This window comes from Corylus avellana, chromosome 8, assembly GCF_965113065.1.
Source record: "Corylus avellana chromosome 8, dhCorAvel1.hap1.2, whole genome shotgun sequence".
Taxonomy (NCBI): Eukaryota; Viridiplantae; Streptophyta; class Magnoliopsida; order Fagales; family Betulaceae; genus Corylus; species Corylus avellana.
Genome location: NC_142497.1, coordinates 10,618,452 through 10,639,607, shown reverse-complemented (window position 1 = coordinate 10,639,607; position 21,156 = coordinate 10,618,452). Strand labels below are relative to the sequence as shown.

The 21,156-nt window shown below is 36.0% G+C and overlaps 2 protein-coding genes across 2 annotated transcripts; one reads left to right on the top strand and one right to left on the bottom strand.

Annotated features, from left to right (window-relative positions):
* Nucleotides 1-1,008: 1,008 nt before the first annotated feature.
* LOC132164364 (shugoshin) lies at nucleotides 1,009-7,077 on the bottom strand. Its single transcript, XM_059574869.2, has 9 exons — nucleotides 6,619-7,077; nucleotides 6,493-6,530; nucleotides 6,243-6,351; nucleotides 6,124-6,147; nucleotides 5,949-6,017; nucleotides 2,262-2,300; nucleotides 2,065-2,158; nucleotides 1,906-1,966; nucleotides 1,009-1,525 (listed from the first exon to the last, which is right to left on the bottom strand). The coding sequence occupies exons 1-9, from the start codon at nucleotides 6,784-6,786 to the stop codon at nucleotides 1,222-1,224; spliced, it is 906 nt and encodes a 301-aa protein (XP_059430852.1). The 5' UTR covers nucleotides 6,787-7,077; the 3' UTR covers nucleotides 1,009-1,221.
* A 7,131-nt stretch (nucleotides 7,078-14,208) lies between these two features.
* Nucleotides 14,209-14,700, top strand: LOC148584109 (uncharacterized). Its single transcript, XM_088518743.1, has one exon. The coding sequence runs from the start codon at nucleotides 14,209-14,211 to the stop codon at nucleotides 14,698-14,700; it is 492 nt and encodes a 163-aa protein (XP_088374869.1).
* The last annotated feature ends 6,456 nt before the right edge of the window (nucleotides 14,701-21,156 follow it).

Genomic DNA, 21,156 nt, shown 5'->3' with positions numbered 1-21,156 from the left:
TGAAATAAATAAATACATTCTCTAAACGCTTTAATTTTTCGTACATATGATATGATTGATGCAATTACTAGTAACTTGATTTGAAATTTTATGGTTGGGATTTTTCCATATTATCGGTTATTAGTGGTTATTACTCTTAACAACTTAATTGTCGTTATCAAATTGTGATCCCAGCAATTTGCTGTCTAAATTATTTGGACAATATATTGTGAGAGAGCTCGTTGTTCAAATAAATTTTTAGTTGCCTAACCACTTGCTCAAGTAGATGGTTTGCGTATAGGCTCTCTTACTATGCTGTTTAAATTGTTGGAGGTCTCAATTCGTTATTATCACCTTAACAGTTATCATATTTATTCATATTTTAAAAGTAGTAAGGGCTAATATGGTAAAATATCAACCATTAAATTATAAATTAATGGTTAAAATATGAAGAAATCTATTAGGTAGAATACAGTAAAAAGAAGAAGAAGAATAACAAAAAACCTAATCGGATAAATATGGCTCATATGACATTGTTGCACATCCTTTAGGAAAACCAAATGGGCTGGACCTTTAGCAAAAACAAATTGGACAAATATCTTGGGTTAGTTGGAAGATTCATGCACTTTTAGAACCCAATAGATAGTTGTAACTCCGTATTTTATAGTAGTACCATATTTTTATCACATAATTATTTTATAGTGTAGATGCGACAGTTTCAATTAGTCATTGATTTTTTGTATAGCAACGACTGATCCAGAGATTCGATAAAACTGTCACATCAATATTGTAAGATAATTGTGACTCGGTATTTTAATGCCTATACACACAGCTTCAGATGATCAATGTCCCTTGACTTTTAGGGGTTCATCCTTCTACTGCCTACTCATGAGGCTGGAAGCTTGTAAGCATGCACAGTTTAGGATTCTGTCTTATATGATGCAATTTGGAAGAACTTAAGAATTTAGTTGCGTTGAACAGTAACAAAAGAAAAGCAGTAACCATATGAAATAAATAAAACAATCATCATAACTTTCTCGTTTGGATATACAAATTTTACAAGAAAAATAACAAACAGATAAGCACAACAATGTGAAATAACACTTGCAAAAACAACCATACAACAACTTACATGGACAAAGAAAGATGTGGAAATATATGATGATGATGATGATGCCAGTTCCTACAAACTCTTGCTCAACTCACTGGCATGGAGGGGGACTAGAATAGAACAGAATTGGATCACCCTGCCCTGCGCATTTTAATTTTGATAGGAGCTTCCTTGTAGGATTGAACTTTCTCAGCAGCTTTCCGCAATGGTCTTCCAATTGAAGACCTTTGTGATACTTGTCCTTCATTTCTTTGCATACACATTTCCCCTTCCTCTTCCTTTCTGATAGATGAATTCAGTGGAACGCCATCTTCATGTATAGGATTGTCAAGCAACTGACTGACTGAATATTTTGCATCTTCAATCTCGAATAACATCTCGGCCGGCTCCCTCTCATGGGATTTAAACCTAGCGGATTGCCTCCTCAAACAACGCCTGTACAAAGGAAAGACAGGCATGATTGATTTTATCCTTTTCTTTCAATTAATGGGAAGTGGATGATAAAAAGGAATGATAACAGAAGTTGTTGCTTTGCTGCAGGAACACGGTCAATAACCTGCTGCAATAGCTTTGTTTTCTTCCGTTTTCTTTATTTTTTAAGAAGAACAATTACTATGTGTTGCTTTGTTTATGTGTAATATGCTTGGCAATACCTAAGGAGCATCAAATATCCATCACATATTAATGGTGAGCCCATGCCAACATCAAATAACTACGGGCATGGGACACATGATTAGCTAGAGGTTTGCCAGACTGATGAGATACAGAGCACAATTAAGATATATATTAAGGTATTATGTTAAATGTCAACTAACCTTTTATTGTCAACCTTCTCTTTTTCTACAACTTTTTGGTATGTAGTAGAAGGGCCCATAGCTGCAAGTAATTTGTAAGTGCCACATGTTAATAACTATACCTAAGAAGAAAAAAAAAATTTAAAATAATGAAGAGCCATTTATGTCCTAAAAAATTACATCGACTTCTTGTGGTGCGCCTTCTGTTGAGATTACGAGTTTTGTCATCATCATTAGCTTCAAGCAATAACTGCTCTGCTCCCTCTTTTCCTACCTTCAGGCAACAAAATAAACAAGAAAAAATAATGTTAGTGTGAAGAACTGGAAGAGCTCTAACAATATAGCAGAAATATAACTGAGAAAATTAACTCACACACCTTAGAGACAGTCTTTTTACAGTTCAGATCCATTTTTCCCTGCAAACGAAAGAGTATTTTTTTAATAAACCAAACAATAATAATGTTCAAGTGCAACATTTAATCAGAAGGTCCAACTTGAGTTGGGTTTTTGTCTACTTATATTTTTTCCTTTTATACTAGATTCCCTTCCATCTCGCCTACTTAGGGGTAGTGTTTATGATTGTCATAGGAGTCAAATATGAGAGAGTTGTGTTACTGGAAGAATAACAAAATGTACTAAGAGGTACAGATTGGTAGTTTAATAAAGCTAAAAATGATCATAAGATCATTTGAGTTTGCATTTACTCATTTAACTATGTTAGGTTTTAATGTCGGCAAATTCAGTGTCAAAACATGTTAGTTGGGTTGTAAGGTTGTAGGTGTCAATTTAGGGTTAAGTCAATGTAAAATTTGGTTCAAGAAAAGGCTGGAATTGAAGATTTGAAGACTTCAATTGCAAGTTCGGTTGTAGTTTGTTCGATCAAAATGGTGTAGCAGTTCTCATACATATCCCGTAGAGGCTCGATCGCATTTCATTTGATCAAAGATGTGCATCAAGTTCCATACTAAAACTCAAGAGCTTCGATCATAATTTCGACGATAGTTCATTCAATCAAATCGATGCAATCTCTGAAACCCTAAAGTTTGATCAATCAAACTTGACCTCCGATCAATCGAACCAGCCACAGACAATTTTATGCTAGCCAACTTGACTTTTAAAATCTCCTATATAAGCCTAATGAGCCACAATTTTTATTAGTGAAGAGAGGCCACTATTCATTATTTTTGGAGAGAATCTTAAACACCATTGAGCTTAAAACTTGAAACCTCCCCTTGTTTGTTGTCAATTAAACCACAGAAAGAAAACCTTCAACCATTAGAGTTCTGGGTTGTAGTGGATTTCCTAAAGAAGATTCTTATAGAAGAAGGCCAGAAGTCTTGGAGTCAATGAGGTAGGAGGCAAACAGGTCATTTGCGGGGGTTGCAAGCTCAATCTAGGATTATAAAGGTTTTGTAAGTTGACTAGTTTGTAATGTAAGTCTTCTATAGTGGATTCCTTTGGGGATGGCTAGTTTCCAGAGTGGTTTTTCTTTTGAAGAGTTCTTCAAAAGCTTCCGCATCATTACCAAAATATTGTATTCATTTATTTTCTACTTGCTTTGAATTTGGTATCGTTATCTATGGTCTTTGGCATAATCATTGTTCAAATTGCTTGTTAAGATTGTGTGATTAAAACTGACGGATCATAAACGGCTTTTCAATTGACTAAGCAAGTCGGACCATCTTCTACAAAGCCGACCTTGATGGATCCATTTCAGCATACAAATTTACATCGTCTAGATCGAGTAGATCAAATAGGAGATTAGGCGACTCAAGTGGGGTGGCATTTGGATCATATGCGAGAGCATATGGCCTTGATGGAGCTCAACATTTGTGCTCTCTGTAATCACCAGGGTGTTGATCGTGATGAGTCCTGATTTTTTGTGTAACTTTCCCTTTGTCATTTTGTGACAAAAAATGGGGGTAGGTTGGGGGACCTAGGGGGAGTACTATATAAGTTGTTTTGATATTTTTGACATGGACGTTCTTTGTATTGACTTGATATATTGTTGATTTTGACATCTATATATGTATGCTTTTGTGATGTTATTTGAGTTTCTTTTTTATAGTAAGATATGTGTGTTCTTTATTACATAGATGATCAATATTTGTCTATCTGATTATGTTCCCTACCTGTTCTCTAAGCTGTTTATGTGTTTGTGTATGTTTCAGGATGATAGGTTTTCATCAATGATTTAAAAGTAGTCCTAGTTTAGTGGTTTGAATAGGATTACTTTATAATTTGTTGAGTTGTAATTGTTGGTAAGTTTTGTCACAAAATTGCCAAATGAGGAGTTTGTTGGGTTTTAGTGTTGGCAAATTTAGTACCAAAACATGTGAGCAGGGTTGTTAAGTTGTAGGTGTTAGTTTAGGGTTGAGAACTTGAGTCAGTGTAAAATGCAACTCAAAAAAAGGATGGAATTAAATATTTGAAGACTTCAATCACAATTCATTCAATTGAAGATGTACATCAAGTTCCATATTAAAACCTGAGAGCTTCGATCGTAGTTCGTTCGATTGAATCAATGCGATCATAGTTCAAATGATCGAACTTGACCTCCGATCGATCGAACCGGCCACATACAGTTTTAATTGTTAGTCAACTTGACTTTTAAATGCCAAGTTTCACCCTACCTATATAAACTTAAAGAGCCATGATTTTCATTAATGAAGAGAGGCTATTGTTTATCATTCTTGGAGAATCTTAAACACTTTTGAGCTTGAAACTTGAAACCCCTCCTTGTTTGTTGTCAATTAAACCATAGAAAGAAAAGCTTCAGCCACTAAAATTATAGGTTGCAGCTGACAAGTTCATTCATAAAGGAGATTCTTGTCGAAAGAAAGCCAGAAGCTCTGGAGCCACTACGGTGGGAGGCAAACTGGTCATTTTTTGAGGTTGCAAACGGGGTCTAGGATTACAAAGGTTTTGTAAGTTGACTAGTTTGTAATATAAGTCTTCTATAGTTGAATCCTTGTGGTTACTGACCCCAAAATGGTTTTTCTTTTGAAGAGTTATTCAAAAGTTTCCACTTTGTTTCCAAAATTTTATGTTCATTTATTTTCTGCTTGCTTTGATACCATTTTGGTATCGTTATCTGTGGTGTCCAAAATCTTGTGTTCATGAGCACTAAAGAGGACATTGTAGGCAAAGGCCAAAAGAAAGTGATAATATCGAATTGAACATCTAGAGAGGTATTCTAAAGAAGTTTAAAGGAGAAAGGATCTACATACAACAGCTTTAAAGTGACCAATCATTGAAGGAAAAAGTTCTTTTAGCATCAATAACAAAAAAATAATACATAAGAGTTGATACTTGGTACTATCCAGGCGAAGCGACACTAAAGTAGATGTTCAAATAGAAAAGATAATTATAGATGATAATTGACACTTCAAGTGCATTTGGCAGGACACTAGTTCAATAAGTGACACAAAACTCATTTGGATTAAACATCCATTCCAGTTCGATGATAAAGGCAACTGCTATTGCATGGACTAGACAAGGATGAAAAATTGGAACACATAATTATTATAGTTGGGAGGAAATAATAGGAACCAAACTCCCACCGTCAAAGATAAGGTTGGCAGGGTTTTCGCCTTTTTTTAGTTGGAATTCCTTTCATTCTAGCTTACTTTAGGTTAGTACCAGGAAACACCTTTAAAAAAGCAATGTGTTGATAGGTAAGGACACAATTCACACAACCATATAAGATGGAAACCAAGACCTCACCCTGCACTCCTTACTTAAGGGGGAGGTGATGCCATTTAGTCAAGGACCATTACAACTGAAGTAAAATCGTAGAATTTTTCATTAGTGATGCTTGACTGATTGGAAGGGGTCCAATAAGATCAGCAAGTATATATATGATGCCACTTATCAACGAAACGGAAAAAGTTCCTATGAAGAGAAAATATTCCAATAGTGACAGCTCCAGCACGTTTTTATAAGATTTTTCGGATTGTTTCTTGAATAGCATTATGTATAATACATATACTTTTACTCTTTTATGTCCACTGCATGCAAACTATTTTGATTGCATACTAACTGGCTAGAATACAAGAGCTAACCTCGAGTTCCATATTCCTTGCTTTAAGTAAGGCATCCTTGCACACAAGCTCATGCTGAAGTGCTTTTAGCTGAAATAAGCAATGTTGGGAGTTCAAACACGAAAGAAAAGCAAAAACCCTACAACCAATGTAGTTGAATTTCTATATATAGAGTCGGAAGTTCAAACAAACTTACCTTCTCTCTTCCTAAATTAAGTTCCTGCACAATCAGCAACAATGCGGTCGTATCAATGAGAATTAGATAATTCTAGATGTGAGATTAAAAGATAAAGTTTAAGCAAAAACCATGCACACCGTTAACATATGGCTGTTTGATTGAGCAAGGTTCCAATTCTGCAGCTGCAATTTCTGACAATTGACTCGCAGTTTCTGCAACTCAGCTCCACTTACTTCGATTACTTTACTGTTATAATGTGATCAAGGAAAACCCATTCCTAATAGTCGGTAGCTAAAATGACATTTAAAAGAAGTACACTTGAAACATTTAATTTCTTTCTTCAGCAACCAAACATAAAACACAATATAGACAACAATCAAAGGATACTTCCTCTCCGCGATAAGCTTGAGAAAAGTGATTCTTTCCTGGTTCACAAATCGACAACAGAAACTGCCACTAAGTGCATCCACATATCACATAAAATCAAGAGCAAGGAAGAACGCAAGATTGTACCTTAAGCAGCTGGTCAATGAAGCTCTTATCCGGCGCAGAAATCCCCTCCGCCTGCACATCTTCTTGGCTCCGGAGTTTGGGATGCGACTGCAAGTTCGTAATGTCGGAAAGTTTCTTCCTCATAATGCTTCCCAAAGACGATCTCTTCGCCACTCTCTCACCTTTCATTGCTATATCTATCTAATCCACTTCAAACCCAAAACTTTAAATCCAAAATAGTGATGATTATGAAGAAAAATTGAACCCCGGATGAAAATTAGCGAGGAATTTCGCAAAACTAGGGACACCCAGCAGAAATGAAGTGAAATGAAAATTACAGATAAGAGAAGAAAAGGGTTTAAGAGAGAGAGAGCAAGGGATATACTTCCCGAGAGTTTAATGTGATTGCTGAATTTTGAAAAAAATTGAGACGCAAAATCAAAAGAGGAACCGCTCAAAAGGGCTAAAAGGAAGAAAGAAGGAGAAATTGAGAAAGGAAAAGGAGAAGAGAGACAGAAAGCAAGAAGCCAAATTTGAAATGAGTAGCCCAAACGGCTTTCCGAAGCCAAGTGTCCGAACCTGATTTAAATTTCTCCGATGTCCGAACCTTCCGAACCTAAGCTTTACCATGATTTCAATGCTTTCTAAACGTGCCCGGATCTGCCCGACGTCCAGTTGGATGGTTAGGATTTAATTTTAGTTTCTTTAACTCAAGCGCAGTGACGTGTCGTCCTCTCTAAATTATCAAAAAAAAAAAAAAAAAAAAGTCAATATCCCAAGGAGTTGAGATTTCCGGCTGCCTGAGCGTCAGACACTATTTATTTATTTTTTATTTTTTTTATTTTTTATTTTTAATTTGGCTTTTAAATTGAAGAAAGAGAAATTCAAATTTGAGGTATTAGTACTAAATTTAGGATAATAAAATTCATTTTAAGTAATATCATCCCTAAAGAGTTAATCTTTCACCCCCTAAGTTTTAGTTTTAAATCGAAAAATAAATTTTGAAGCATTAGAAACTAAATATTAACTCATAAATTTTTTTTTTTTTTTTTTTTTTTTTTTTTTTTAAAAAAAAATCTAGCAGAACTAGGAAGAGAAACATTTTTCTACAATTTTTATTTTTTATTTTTTTAATAAAGCTACATCAGATTTTGACAGACACTTGTCTGACTCTTGGCAGCCAAATAGTAGGACTCTATCCCAAGATAAGCAAAAATACAAAATAACCTTAATTTTTTTTTTTTTTAATATCTTATAAATCCTTAGGTCAACGCCTCAAAATAAAAAACTTTCTAAACACCTTTTTTTTTTTTTTTTTTTTCAAATTTCTACTCTCTGGGTCAATCGAAAAGGCAAATTAATCCATATTGTTATTTTTTCTCCCAAATATTTAACGTCCGTCAGTCCCAATTAAATGTAATATTTTGCCATGTCAGCATATTATTTTCTTATTAATTTAATTTAAAAATTAAATCTTATATATATATATATATATATATATATATATATATATATATATATTTTGAAGGGGTGGCTTGCGGCTATGGGGTGGCTTGCGGCCACACCCAAGGGGTTAGGGGTGGCCTTAAAAAAAAAAAAAAGATTTAATTTTAAAATTAAGTTAATAAAAAATTAATTTGCTGATGTGTCAAAATGGTGCGTTTAGTTGGGACTATCGGATGTTAAACATTTGGGAGAAAATGTAACGGTCGGAGTTAATTTGCTTTTCTATTGACCCAGTGAGTAAAAATTTGACAAAAAAAAAAAAGTTCAGGGATTTTCTGTTTTGGCGCGTTGACTTAGGGATTTATAAGATAAGAAGTGCTAGTGAGCCAAAACTTTTTCCCGAATATTGGTTCTCAACTGACGGGGTTGCAGTTTTTAGTAAGCTTCAGTTAAGTTTTTATTTTTTATTTTTTATTTTTTTTAATAAAAAATAAACCCACTTACCCACGTCAGTGGGAACGCTCTCTAGCACTTCTTTTATAAGATATATAACCCTTTTCTTTTTTTCTTTTTTTTTTCTTTTTTTTTTTTTTTAAAAAAAATAAGAACTAAAATATAATGCTAAATTCGAAAAAAAAAAAAAAGAAAAAGAAAACTAAGAAAGAAAAAAAATCAAGCGGGTGGCTCAATTTTTCTTTTTTCTTTTTGTTTTTTCTTATAATTTTAAGATTTATTTTAATTTTTTTTTTTAAAAAAAAAAAAGGAAAAAAAACCAAGGGCTTGGTTTTACTTCTTTTGTTTCACTTTTTTTTTTTTTTTTTCTTTTCTTTCTATTTTTTTTTTGTTTTTTTTTAATATAATTTTAAGATTTAAAAAAAAAATTATAAAGGATATTTTTTTGTCATCGGGGGATATTGACATTTTTTGGTAACTTAGAAAAGATATTGACACAATTGACAATAATGTGATAGTTTAGAAAGATATTGATACAATTGATCATTTAAGGGGGCATTTGACAATGTCACAAATGAGGTGGTAGTTCGATAAGCATGTGTATTTTTTTTTTTTTTTTTTAAGAATTCAAGCTAATTTTTGTTTTCATATTCAAATACACTTTACAATAGTTTCTTATATATATATATATATATATATATATATATATAAAATAAACTATTGTAGAGTGTATTTGAATCTTATCTTCAAGCCTTCAAAAAGATGTTTTTTTGTGTAATTTCTCTAAGCTACGCACCCCCATTCTCTGATACAATTAAATTTCTTCGCAACATACACTAATAAAAAAAAAAAAAAAGGTTTGAGTTTCAGCCGTAATCCAGCAATGGTCAAAATGAGTTCTAATGGTAGTTCCTCGGAGTTCATGCGTGTTGTATTAGTGGCTCGATGGTGTTCGGATGGAGGTGGTTTGGCATACTCAAACAAATTGAGAGTGAAAGACTCAAACTCAAAAAAAATGGATTACGATCTTTAAAAAGAGAAACTATTTTATAAGAATTAAAAAAAAAAAAATTTCAGTCAAATAGAAAATGTTTTGTTTTGTTTTGTTGAGTATTATTTTCAATTGCACTAAACATTAAGCAATACAAAATATATTTTTTAAAAAAGTATTTGATGCTGAATAAACAATTTTTTAAAATTCACAATGCTATCCTTAACAATCTTAAAAGGAGGATATCAAATGTGCAGTTCATTCCATGCGAAAAAAACATACACACTGACACATGCCACAAGGAGGATAGTCGTGTTCTATCAGCTCTATAAAACCAGCCTCTCCTGATGGAGAACCGATGCCATTGATGCCACGTATGTCCAAGAGGACTCCTCTACCAAACACCAAATACATGCTCATCGAGGAGATTACCGGTAAGGAAGGATTAGTTGAGTCTCATGTAGCCATTGACGGTTGAGAAGGTCTACTAGTACAATAAGGAATCTATATTCCAAGTACAAGTTTGAGTCCTAGTTTATGTTGGAGTCATTTATTAATTAGTCTTTCTACTTATTCTTTTACTTGGATTCCTTATCTTATAAATAAGGGATCAAAGTTGTAGTTTATTTTCATCAAAAGATTAATTGTGGTTTTGCTCTATTCCTAATTGGAGTTTGTGGTCTCTCCTACCGAAAGGAGTTAAGGTTTCTAGCTTATTTTCCTGTTAGTCCCTGGGGGTTTCATCGACTTGGTATTAGAACCATGGCGACCAATAAAGATTGTATCGAAAAACTTGAAGCCGAGATCCTAGAGTTGAAAGAAGGAATTCAAAATCTGGTCACAGAGTCGAAATTGCAAACATCCTTCCAGGAGCTTAAGGACTTTTTCTCCCAGCAATAGTCCGCCGTAGTGAAGCACAACCATGAGGAGTCATCATCATCGCATGTGGGGAAATCTAGCCACTCGCATGGGCCCAAGGTTATCGGTGGCGAGATCCATCCAACTACACCGCGCCCGACCAAGATGGATTTTCCTCGCTATTCGGGGGATGATCCCACAATTTGGTTAGATCGGGTAGTGCAATATTTCGACTACCAACGAACACCCGAGGAGGGTGACATTGGCCGCCCTTCACTTATAATGGGAAGCCAACCAATGGTGGCAATGGATGAAGAAGGTATATCTGGAGAAGATCATTGCAGTCACATGGAGAGTATTCGAGAAGGAACTAATAATTCATTTTGGGCCTACCGAAATAGAAGATTATGATGAGGCACTCTTCGGAATCCAACAACACGGAACGTTGAGAGAATATCAACGTGAGTTCGAAAGACTTGCAAATCGCGTAACTGGATGGCCTAAAAAAGCACTTGTAGGAACCTTTCTTGGCAGAGTGAAGGAAAAGATTAGAGCGGGAGTGCGGATGTTCAAGCCGCATACTCTTCACGAGGCAATAAAGCTCGTTCGTATGAAGGATGATAATGACAATAGACAGCGAAAAAATCCACATGGTGAGGGATCATGGCAAAATCAGAATTCTAGACCCTTCCAAGCGCTAAAGACAACTCCTACTTAGGCACGTTCAATGCTAACAGGCCCAACGAAGAGGTTATATTGGGAGGAGATGCAAAAGAGAAGAGAGAAGGGACTTTGCTTCAATTGCAATGAGAAGTTCATTTTGGGACATAGATGCCAAGTGCCCCAAGCTTTTTTCATAGAGGCATTGACACAAGAGAGCCTTATGGATGATGATGAAGATTGGGGGGGGGGGGGGGGGGGGGGGTGGGCAGCAATATTAGGAAGAAGAAGAGCAGAGCCCTTGATTTTGTTGCATCCAGTGGCTGGGTGCACAGGGCCGAGAACCATGCGAGTAAAAGCAACTGTGGGAAAAGGGACTTGATTATTCTTATTGACAGCGGGTCAACCCATAATTTGTGGATCAAAAAATAGCCTAAGCTCTTCACTTAGCAGTGATGCCCATTGATGAATTTCCAGTCAAGGTAGCTAATGGGGAACGGTTGATGTGCAAGGAGAGGTATGATAACGTAACTATCTATACAAGATTTCAGCTTTACTACCACACTATTTTCGTTACCCCTAAATGGTCTAGATGTGGTCTTGGGCATTTAATGGCTCGAGCAATTGGGACCAGTTGAGTGTAATTGGAAGGAGATGGCCATGGCTTTTCAATTAGGAGGCCAACATTACTGTATCACGACACACTCATTAGTACCTACAAGAGAAGTAGTAATCCAAACTCTTGAAAAAGAAGTACAAGGGAGTGGAGAATTTGTTGCTTTAATTCCAAAGCTGGCCGCGAAGAATGATCCAATAGCAGTACCCAAAGAAATTCAAAATTTGCTACAAGATTCCATCCATGTTATGGAGGAACCAAAGGGCCTTCCACCTTCAAGGAAGTTTGATCACCACATTCCATTGCAATATGGCACAACCCCTATAAATGTGAGACCTTACCGATATGCTCACTTTCAAAAAATGAGATTGAACGCCAAGTGGCAGAGATGCTAACTGCTGGACTTATACAACCAAGCACAAGTCCGTTCTCATCACCAATATTGCTAGTTAAAAAGAAAGACAGATCATGGCGATTCTTCACGGACTATTGAGCCTTAAATATGGTCTCTATTAAAGACCGATTCCCAATTCCCATGGTGGATGATACATTAGATGAATTGCACCGAGCTAGGTACTTTACCAAACTTGATCTACGGGCAGGGTATCATCAGATCCGACTACATCCTGAAGATATTCATAAAACTGCCTTCCGAACCCATAGTGGGCACCATGAATAATTTGGTTATGCCATTTGGGCTTTGGAACGCACCTTCTACGTTTCAGGCAGTTATGAATGAAATCTTGAGATCATACCTACAGAAGTTTTTGTTGGTATTTTTTTGACGATATATTGGTCTATAGCAGGACGTGGGAGGAACATCTAAATCATCTTAAAGTAGTCTTTGAGATTCTAAGTAAACACAAGTTTTTTGTTAAACCATCAAAGTGTGTGTTTAGGGCATGAGAGATGGAATACTTGGGACACATTGTCTCCCATGAAGGAGTGAGGGTAGATAACTGAAAAACAGAAGCAATGCAATCTTGGCCAAAACCAAAAACAGTTACGGAGCTTAGAGGTTTTTTAGGCCTCACGGGATATTACCGCAAGTTTGTGCGGAACTATGGAACCATAGTTGGACCTATGACGGATCTTCTTAAAAAATGAAACTTTGTGTGGAACCCAAAGGTAGAGGAGGCTTTTGAAGAACTAAAACGAGATATGGTTTCAACACCAGTGTTAGCATTACCAGATTTTTCAGCAACTTTTGTTGTTGAGACGGATGCATCAGATTATGGGATTGGAGCAATATTGGGACAAAAGGGGCGACCAATTGAGTTCCTAAGCAAATCTCTAGGACCAACCAAAAAAAAATTTGTCCATCTACGCCAAGGAGATGCTGGTGATTTTGGAAGCAATCAAAACTTGGTGACCATACTTATTGGGACAGAAGTTTCAAATCGAAACTGATCAGAGGAGTTTGAAATATTTACTAGAGCAACATGAAGTCACACTAGAACAACAAAAATAGGTATCCAAATTAGTGGGCTACGAGTATGAGATAATTTATCGCCCTAGAAAAACCAATGCAACAACTGACTCTCTTTCTCGTCGTAGGGATAGTTCAGTGTTACATTCATTAACTGAAATCTCGGTAAATGGGTTTTCAACTCCACAATTCAGTATATTGGATGATGTAAAGAAGGAGAATGCGATAGACCTATACATGCTAGAGCGCCATGAACGAGTACAAAAACAGCCCAACAGCATGGCTAAATTCACTATCCATGAATGATTACTACTTCTTAAAGGGAGGTTCATGATCCCCCTTACATCACCTCTCAAATAGCGCCTCTTTCAAGAATTCCATGCATCCAAAATGGCTGAGCACTTGGGTGTTTTACGCACCATGAAGCGATTAGCCCAAAACTTTTATTGGGAATCAATGAGGAGTGATGTAAAAAATTATGTGTCAGCTTGTGACATATGCCAACGAAACAAGCATGACGCCAAATCCCCAGCGGGTCTTCTACAACCCTTGCCCATCCCAACACAGGTATGGGAAGACATTAGTCTTGATTTTATTGATGGGTTACCAGTGTCTGCAGAGAAAAATTCTATATTAGTGGTGGTTGATCGATTAACCAAGTATGCCCATTTTTTTGCGTTGAGCCATCCATACTTAGCTAAAAAAATTGCAGAAGTATTTATCATGGGCATTGTGAAGTTGCACGGCATTCCTCAGTCCATTGTTAGTGATCGGGATCCCATATTCTTCAGTTCATTTTGGTGCAAATTCTTCAAGTTGCATGGGACAGAGTTGAAGACTAGTTCAGCATATCATCCCTAAATTGATGGCCAAACAAAAGTCATTAATCGCTACCTCGAACAATACCTCTGATGTTTCGCTAATCAACATCATAAACAATGGGAGTCATTTTTAGCATGGGCGGAATATTGGTATAACACCACGTACCATCGGACAACCGGCACCTCCCCTTTCAAAGCACTATATGGGCATTTGCCACCCTGTTTGGTCAATTATTTCAATGGATCTTCTCTAATTAGCGAGGTAGATCAAAACTTACTTACTCGGGATAAGCTGTTAAACAACCTCAAGAAGCACTTACATTAGGCGAATAACCGAATGAAGCAATATGCGGATGCCAAACATAGGGAGGTTCAATTCCACATCAGTGAGTGGGTTTATCTAAAGCTACAACCTTACCGGCAAAGTAGCGTGCTCAAACAAGCATTCCAGAAGTTGGCAAGCATATATTTTGGGCCATTCCAGATTGTGGAACAGGTGGGTGCGGTGGCGTATCGTCTTGCGTTGCCTGTAGAATCAAAGGTGCACCCGGTATTTGATGTATCACTCTTGAAGAAGAAGATTGGAGATGCAGGTGCAAGTTTAGCTTCTCTTCCACCATTTTCTGAAACAAACAGCCGAGTCATTAAACCCCTCCATATCTTAGATTTTTGTTGGGTCAAACGTGGAGCAAAATTTGTCACCGAAGCATTGGTACAATGGAAATTCCTTTCTCCTGAAGACACTACATGGAAAGATACAGAGCAACTTCAGCAGCAATTCCCATTCATCAACCTTACGAACAAGGTTCCACTTCAAGTGGGCAAATGATGGAGAACCGATGCCACCGATGCCACGTAGGTCCAAGAGGACTCTTCTACCAAACATCAAAAACATGATCATCGAGGAGATTACCAATAAGGAAGGATTAGTTGAGTCTCACATGGCCATTGAAGGTTGAAAAGGTCTACTAGTACAATAAGGAGTCTATATTCCAAGTACAAGTCTGAGTCCTAGTTTATGTTAGAGTCCTTTATTAATTAGTCTTTCTAGTCCTTCTTTTACTTGGATTCTTTATCTTATAAATAGGGGATCATAGCTGTAGTTTATTTTCATCGAAGGATTAATAACATTGTGGTTTTCCTCCAACCCTAATTAGAGTTTATGGTCTCTCCTACCCAAAAAGAGTAAAGGTTTCTAGCTTATTTTCATGTTAGTCCCTGGGGGTTTCATCATCTCCCCACTCAAACACATTGACAAATGCCACAAAACCTCGATGTTGTAGTGTTGCACCGATCTGACCGTAGCTCAGAGACTCACAATCCCCCAAAACTAATAGCAAAATTTTGAAATGGTTTCTTGCAAAATTCAATCAGCTCTATAAAACTAGCCTCTCCCCACTCAAACACACTAAAACACGCCACAAAACCTCGACGTTACAATGTTGCACTGATCTGACCGTAGCTCAGAGACTCACTGTCCCCCAAAATTAACAGCAAAATTTGCAATGGTTTCTTGTGAAATCCAATCAACTCTATAAAATCAGCCTCTTCCTACTCAAACACACTAACACACGCCACAAAACCTCGACGTTGTAGTGTTGCACCGATTTGACCGTAACTTAAAGGCTCACAGTCCCCCAAAACTAACAGCAAAATTTCACAATGGTTTGTTGAATTTTACAATGGTTTCTTGTGAAATTCAATTAGCTCTATAAAACCAGCATCTTCCCACTCAAACACACTGACACACACAACAAAAACTCGACGTTGTAGTGTTGCATCGATCTGACTGTAGCTCAGAGACTCACAGTCCTCCAAAACTAGCAGCAAAATTTTGTAATGGTTTCTTGCGAAATTCAATCAGCTCTATAAAACCAGCCTCTCCCCACTCAAACACACTGACACATGCCACAAAACCTCGACGTTGCAGTGTTGCACCAATCTGACCATAACTCAGAGACTATAGTCCCCCAAACTAACAGTAAAATTTTGCAATGATTTTTTGAATTTTGCAATGGTTTCTTGCGAAATTCAATTTGCTTTATAAAACTAGCCTCTCCCCACTCAAACACACTGACACACGCCACAAAACCTTGACGTTGCAGTATTGCACTAATTTGACCATAGCTCAGAGACTCACAGTCTCTCAAAACTAACAGCAAATTTTCGCAATGGTTTCATACAAAATTCAATCAGCTCTATAAAACCAGCCTCTCCCCACTCGAACACACTAGCACACACCTCAAAACTTCAACGTTGCAGTGTTGCACTGATATAACTGTAGCTTAGAGATTCATAGTTCCCAAAACTAATAGTAAAATTTCACAATAGTTTCTTGCGAAATTCAATCAGCTCTATAAAACCAACATCTCCTCACTCAAACACACTGACACAAGCCATAAAACCTCAACATTGCAATGTTGCATCGATTTGACCGTAGCTCAGAGACTCACAGTCCCCCAAAACTAACAACAAAATTTCGCAATGGTTTCTTGAATTTCACAATGGTTTCTTACGAAATTCAATCAGCTCTATAAAACCAGCCTCTCCCCACTCAAACACACTGACATACGCCACAAAACCTTGATGTTGCAATATTGCACCGATCTGACCGTAGCTTAGAAGCTTACAGTCCCCAAAACTAATAACAAAATTTCACAATGTTTTCTTGAATTTCACAATGGTTTCTTCCGAAATTCAATCAGCTCTTTAAAACCAGCCTCTCCCGACTCAAACACACTGATACACGCCACAAAACTTCAATGTTGCAGTGTTGCACCGTTCTGACCGTAGATTAGAGACTCAGTCCCCCAAAACTTACAGCAAAATTTCGCAATGGTTTCTTGAATTTCACAAAAATTCTAACAGGAAAACACAATTCGGTCCACCTTTCATCGAAACATGTTCTTTCATAAAAAAAGAACTTGATCGCCAAGACACGGAAATACCCATGTTCTTTCTTCCAAATAAAAAAAGAGATACTAATAGGAATAAGCTCCATGGGTGTGTATGGTCCTCAAGAGATATTTTATTTGAGAATAATTACATAATATTGATGTTGTAGTTATAATCGACCCCCTTTTTTTTTTTTTTTTTTAGAATGAATGATCAAAGGGTTGATTGAGATTGACATGTTAACATTGTAAGATAAAAATATAATTTCTAATAGTATTATAATTTGTATTCAAATATTTTAATGAAATTTGACTACATGGGCTAAATTATATTATTATTTTTTGCATATTTTAGGGTCCTATAGTTCACTTTGACACAACATTGAGCAATTTGTAATTTAGGCAACAAGGTTGATGTGGCATTTCAAATTAATCATTGTTAACTAAAATAAGAGAGATACAAAAGTTGATTTTGAATTCCACGTCAACATTATCAAAAAATTGTATGATAAAAGCATAATATTACTTTAAAAATGTATTTTTTAGCATATCACATCACACTCGTACCACACACACACATCTCATCAAGAGCAATTTGCATAATCGATCAAACATTAGGCTTCTGACACACATAATTAAAAATAAAATTGAAAGTAGTTGAGAGAGAGAGAGACCGAGAGTCAAAGATTTGATTTTATCCGGTCCACCATTCAATATTAATTTTATAGTTAGCCTTTTGGGTTCCCCATAAAATTCATAGTTCCCGAAGTTCCTTTTTATTTAAAATTCCTCTTATACATTTCCTCATGCATATCACATTACACTCGTACCACACACACATCTCATCAAGAGCAATTTGCAAAATTGATAAAACGTTAGGCTTTTGACACACGTAGTTAAAAAGAAAGGATTAAATGCATTTCCAGTACCTATGCTTTACGCCAAAATCAAATAGCCACATCGGTTTTCACAAATGTCACTAATGGTATTTATGGTAAGCAAATAAACTCGGCACTTCCGTCAAGATTCTGTTAGTTTTTTTGACAGAGCTCTACGTCACCCGTACACATGGACTAGTACATGTGGTTTCAATGCGACACTTGGCGTGGTACTTGTGTTTTTGAGTGCCACGTCAAATTAAAAAAAAAACAAAAAAACAAAAAATTAGATTTGGGATGGCCGAACCACCTCATAAGGGGTGGCCGGCCACCCACAAGGGCCAAATAAAATAAAATAAAAATAAAATAAAATTTGGGATTTGGCCTTTGGGGGTGGCCGAACCACCCCCATAGCCCTTGGCCAAATGAAAAAAAAAAAAAATTAAAATTGAGGGTTTGGTCTTTGTGGGTGGCTCAGCCATCCCCAAGGGCTATGTTTGGGGGTGGCCGAACCATCTCCATGGCACCCCGAAGGGCCAAATGAAAAAAAAAAAAAAAAAAAAAGTTGTCTTTATTACTTGTCTATTTCATCATACTTTTAGTTTTTGCTTTTTCCTTCTTTTTGTCGTGTCTTTAGTTTTTGTTATAGAACTTTTGATTTCGTGTTTGAATTTTGTCGGTCACACACACACACACACACACACACACATATATATATTTGGTGATGTTTTTCCCTTTTTTTTTTTTGTTTAACTTATTCTATTTAATACATGCCTTAACCGAACACTTTTTTTCTTTTTAATTATTTTATTTTATGTAATGTTAGTATGCGTCTACTATGTTGTATTTGTAACTATAATATTTTTCAAACAATTGAGCTTAACCACTTTATTACTTTTTTTTCTTCACAAAAGAATGTAACGTATCATTGTGTATATGCACAAAGAGTTTCATGTGATTCCTTCCACTTCTAGCAACCAACCCTGAGAATTTGAACTATCAAATGGACACAAATATATATACCATGGATGGAAGAGGAAGCACAACAAATAAAATGCATTAATAAACAGATATTAATGAAAAATTAAAAATTAAAATTAATATTAATGAATGGAAAATATGCATAATTAATAAATTTAAAATGAAAGGGGTAGAGTAATCAGGCGGTAATCCACCTTGCAGGAATGTAATATAAAAGAATTAAGAGTAAGTGCGAAATTCGAGCGAATAACGGAGTAATAAGCACAAAATTTAATAATTGCAAAATTATTATTACAGCAGCAAAGAACACTTACAGAAGTATTATCAGGATAGGAAATAACTCAACCAGAGTATGGAGTGGGAAGTAGAGAAGATAAGGGTAGTAGAGAATGTAGGGGTTACTGAGAAGTACAAGAACTAGTCTAAAGGCTTCTGCCTTTTAACAAGGGGTCTGATCCTTTTTATAGGCCGAACTCCCGTAGGAAATAATACAAGGAAAATAAAATACACTAGAAAATTAAACAGTAGAGCAGCATGTGATCCATCAGATTCATAGCAGGGCAGAACAGTATGCAACAGGAGCAATAATGTCTCAGCAATAATCCAACAGGAGCAATAATGTCTTTAGTAATAATATTGTAGCCATGTGACCTTTATCAGAATCCAGCAAGAGCAATAATGTCTTCAGCAATAATATTGTAGCCATGTGACCTTATCAAAATCGTAGCATGATAAAACAGTATGCATGTGATGCATCAGGAGCATTCAGATAGATTGTAGACATGTGTGCTTTAAGTAGTAGCAGCAGGGCAATAATGCAAACACTGTATGCATATGATCAAAGGTCATCCAAGTTAGGAACATCGTCGAGGTCAGCAATTGGGTCATGTCCAAACAGAGCAAGATCAGGATTAACAGAGGCTTTAGAGGAAGCTTGGGATTCCTCATCACTATTACTTTCGTCCAAGGACTTCATGAATAATTTCAACATTTCCATCTTATTCTTAGAAGAACTTGAGGAAGTAGTAGCATTAGCAGTTTTATCAGATTTCTTAGGCTCAAGAGGAGGTAAGAAAGCATCTAGAGTTACTAATTTAGCAGCAACAGGAGAAACCGAAGCAGGCAGTGTTAGCTTAGTTGCCTTTTGAGTAAACTCTTTGTCAACAGTTTCGGCAATAAGAATAGTTGGTGGAAACTTATCCCACCATTTAACATACCAATGACGATCTATGGTGTCACCATTTTTAAGATACTACCATTTCAAGATCCAAGGAATCTTGTATTTTTCTACAAAATGCTGCACAGGAGAAAACTTTGCACCATGGGCATCTAACTTGTAATGAGTTTTGAAGGATTCAAAGGCTTCAATAAGTTTGAGAGGGAAGATTTCAGAAGTAGGCCCAAATCTATCCCACCATTTTGAGAACCAAAGAGGCAATATTCCTTCAAATTGTTTGTCAAAATTAACAAACCAGGAGTGATCAAATTTGGGAGTTTGGAATAACATGAACTTAAACCAAGCCTCAATATAGTCATAATAGCAGAAAGGGATATCAACATTAGAGAGTTTTCTGGGTTTAGAAGGGTGGTCACCCAAATCTTTTTCAGAAATCACTCTATCAAAATAAACACTATGGTAAAGAAGTTTTGTGGAATCAGTTTTATAAAAAATAGGTTTAAAATGGACAGAACTAGTCTATAACAAAATATTAGTATAAAAGGGAGATCTTTCAGAGGATGTTTAGGAATCCAATGAAATCGAGGAGGGAAAAAAGAAAGTGCTAATTTAGATGGTTCTTTAATCGAAGCACAATTTATTTCAATGTGAAACAGGTGCTAGAAGTAAGGAAGGCGAACATAAGCAGATGCTTGTTCATATTTAACAAATGGGGCTTTGGGTTTCTGAGGAGAAACAATAAAGGGATCATGAGTAAAAACAAGAGCACTGGAATAAGTAACAGGGGATTCAGGGCTAAAAGCCGAAAATCTGTTAGCAATAGTAACAGGTGAAGCAGTAGGGAATGACTCTGGTTTTGAGACCAGAGCATTAGTGATCTTCTTCTCCTTGTCCTTTTTGCTTGTCATGTTGGCACTGCAGAAATTCATGAGTGAGAAAGTTTAGGATGGAATTGTTAATACCTTTAATATATTCAATGTCAAAATCAAAAACACTTAAAATAGCTTGCCATCTAGCAAATATTTGTTTTGATGCAATGTTTTCAACATCATTTTTCAAAATATATTTTGTAGATTTACAATCAATACGCAACAAGAATTTTTAATTTAATAAATTAGATTGGAATTTAGTAATGCATAATACAACAGAAATAATTTCTTTCTTAATAGTACTATAATTAATTTGCGCATTATCCCAGGATCCAGAATGAAATCGAACTATTTGTTCAGGAGATCTTGGTAAAACAACTTGTTTTAGAATACCCCCGTAACCAATTTCAGAGGCATCAGTTTTAACAATTTTAAAAGCATTATCTGAAGGAATACCTAAGCAGGGTTGAGTTTTAACATGAGTTT